The 3,227-nt window shown below is 44.9% G+C and overlaps 1 protein-coding gene across 1 annotated transcript; it reads right to left on the bottom strand.

Moving 5' to 3' along the window:
• Positions 1-708: 708 nt before the first annotated feature.
• LOC121727313 lies at positions 709-1,962 on the bottom strand. Its single transcript, XM_042115074.1, has one exon. The coding sequence runs from the start codon at positions 1,752-1,754 to the stop codon at positions 729-731; it is 1,026 nt and encodes a 341-aa protein (XP_041971008.1). The 5' UTR covers positions 1,755-1,962; the 3' UTR covers positions 709-728.
• Between the last annotated feature and the right edge of the window lie 1,265 nt (positions 1,963-3,227).

Raw genomic sequence — 3,227 nt, 5'->3', positions numbered from 1 at the left:
AAATGTTATAAAATTATAAGCTCTTTCTAAATCACGTTTATGGCGTCGTTACTTTTCGCCGCTCAATTTCGAGTAATAATGCAAAAACGTTCGCGACGGCTCATATTTTAGCAGTATCTCATTTTATTGATATTAAATTAAGGCGGCTCCGAAGCTTAGACCGCACCGAAAGTTAATGACCGAATGCTAGACCTTAATGAATTTTTGGTGAGTTAGTGACAGATCAGATTAACCGCAAAGCTGTAAGTTTCTGCAAGGTAAAATATACTTGAACCTTGTAAATGCTGTTGGCACCTAAAAGCATATACCCGTGGTACTCAATCTTATTTTTAGTCGGGTTACAAACACGTCTTGCTGTCACGGGTCGCAACTAAATTTTTTCAGGGTTAAAAATAACGTTCTTCAAAATTATTGATTTACAATTGTAGGGGCGAGGACCCCTACACTACAACGATGGGCAGAAAGGAAACTGGGGTTACCTGATGGCTGAGACAGCTGGGCAGATGGGCTGATAGGGCTGATGTGCTGATGCTCGTAGTCACACGACACTGTCACCTTCTATTTCACTGAGCTGAGGAATTATCGCGAATCACGGGATCGGCTAGCCGATATTTTTCGTATGTAACGATCGCGCGCCGGTAATGGACTGTGTCATTGGCATGTCAAAACGTATGACAGCTGACAGCGCAGACTCATGCGCAGTGTTGCCAACTGCCACATTCGTCGCGCTAAAGTTTGGCGCGAACATCCTGGGGGGGCCCGGCAATGGGCGTGAGCTGATCCCCATCTTGAGCTGAATCCAGTGGGAGCCGGGCAATCTTGCCGACAGGTCTCCGCAGCTGGCCTTGTGAGGTGGCCAAGTCCACAACTCTGATGACTCCATCCTTCCCAGGTAGTAGGCGTGTGATTCTTCCCATCTTCCATTGGAGCGGAGGCAGATTGTCTTCTTTGAGCAGAACCAGTTCCCCAATTTTGGGTGGAGAGGAAGAGGAAAGCCATTTGGAGCGGATTTGAAGGGTATGGAGGTAGGACTTGGTCCAGAGAGCCCAAAAACGCTGAGAGAGAGATTGAATGAGCTGAAAGCGCTTAAGGGGGGAGATGACTCTGTCATCTATTGTGTGCTCGGGAAGAGCTGTGAGCGGACGGCCTATGAGAAAATGGCCGGCTGTGAGGGGCTGATAGTCCGTAGGATCGGACGATAGTGGGCTGATAGGCCGAGAATTTAATACGGCCTCAATTCTAGCGAGCAGAGTTGAGAATTCCTCAAATGTGAGGCGTTGTTCACCGATTACACGGTAGAGGAGTTGCTTTGTTGATTTGACATTAATCTCGTGGATGCCTCCCATCCACGGGGCCTTGGGCGGATTAAGTAACCAAGTTATATTTTGAGCTGAGAGTTTATGGGAAATGGCGTCATTATTGTCATTGAGAAATTGTTGAACTTCTAGGAGCTGATTCCTAGCACCTACATAGTTTGTGCCGCAATCGGAACGTATTAAAACGGGAACACCGCGACGTGAGCAAAATCTTTGTAACGTGGCAATAAATGCATCTGTAGAAAGTGCGGATACGGGTTCCAAGTGAACCGCTTTTGTAGTGAGACAAACGAATATACAAAAGTAACCTTTGATTAACTTAGCATTCCGTAGTTGACTTGATTTAAGTAAAAATGGACCGGCGAAGTCTGTTGACACGTGACTAAATACGGGCTGAGGTATAACTCTGTCGGCTGGAAGGTCAGCCATGACAGGCATTTCGGGCTGAGCGCGGCAACGGAAACATCTTATACATTTATACGTTTTATGTCGAATGATGCGGCGTGCTGATAATATCCAGAATTGTTGACGTAATATAGCGTGTAATGTATCGGTGCCAGGGTGGCAATGAATACGATGATAGTGATCGATGATAAGGTCTGTGAGCGGACTAGAACTAGGCAGTATGAATGGATGCTGTGCATCGTATGTGAGTTCTGAGCGAGTGAGTCTACCACCTACTCGAAGAAGACCGTCCTGCATAAAAGGTGATAATCGTTGTAACCTAACTGTGCAGAGTTTGTTAATTTGCAGGCGGTGAATGTCTTCTGCGAAGGAGTTCTGTTGAACAGAGCGGATCCAGAAGAGCAGAGCTTGTCTACGTTCATTTACAGTTAGCGGACCTAGTTCTCGCGAGTGTGTAGGTAATTTACAGTTAGAAATAAATCGTCGCATGTACGCTGTGACGCCGATAAGTTTATCTAATGAGCTGAATCGTGTAAGAAGATCACTATCTATACCAGGGATTGTGAAATGACATGGAACTTGTTTAGGTTTGAGTCCAGGTAATTCCTGTCGAGTGTGAGCTGAAGGCATCTTGGGCCAGGTATCCTCTGGCAGTTTGAGCCAAGGAGGAGACCACCATAAACTATGCGAAAGAAGAGAATGTGCTGAGATTCCTCTGCTGGCACAATCAGCAGAGTTTAAGTGTGTAGGTACATGACGCCAGATGAGTGAGAGAGAGTTATTAGTAATTTTGGTTACTCTGTTAGCTTCAAATGTTTGTAAACGATGAGTAGGAGTTTTAATCCACGCGAGTACAATGGTGCTGTCTGACCAACAGACGTGTTGAGATATTGTTAGATGAGCGGAGAGATGTTGAGAGACACGAGACATGAGTTGAGATAAAAGTGTAGCCGCGGATAATTCTAATTTTGGAATTGTGAGTTTATTTTTAATAGGGGCTACCTTAGATTTAGCAATTATGAGTTGAACGTTAGCTGATCCATCGTGATTTAATTCGTGTAAATATACGACTGCAGCAAAACCATTTTCTGAGGCATCTGCGAAGCCATGAAGTGAGTATGTAGAAGTTAATTTGTGCGGAGCTACGTGTCTGGGAAAATGTATGTTTGAGATGTGCGGAAGATCATGAGAAATGCGCTGCCAGTCTTGTGTAATGTTATCTGGAGTGGGGTCGTCCCAATCCAATTTGAGCAACCATAATTTTTGTAGAAGTAATTTCGCGCGGAATATGACAGGAGTGATCCAACCGTTTGGATCATAAAGAGAAGCTACAGTGCTGAGTATGGATCGCTTCGTTATGTGAGGAATTGGCGGTAGTGAAATGTGATATGTAAATTCATCAGACTGCGGAATCCATCTAATACCTAAGACCTTAACAGATGGAGAGTCCGAGCTGATGTCAAAGTCCTTAGGCATTTCGCATTGATCATCTGGGAAACGTTGTAA

The sequence above is a fragment of the Aricia agestis genome, chromosome 5, assembly GCF_905147365.1.
Source record: "Aricia agestis chromosome 5, ilAriAges1.1, whole genome shotgun sequence".
Lineage (NCBI taxonomy): Eukaryota > Metazoa > Arthropoda > Insecta > Lepidoptera > Lycaenidae > Aricia > Aricia agestis.
The sequence above is the reverse complement of the archived record's forward strand: the minus strand, read 5'-3'. Positions and strand labels throughout refer to the sequence as shown.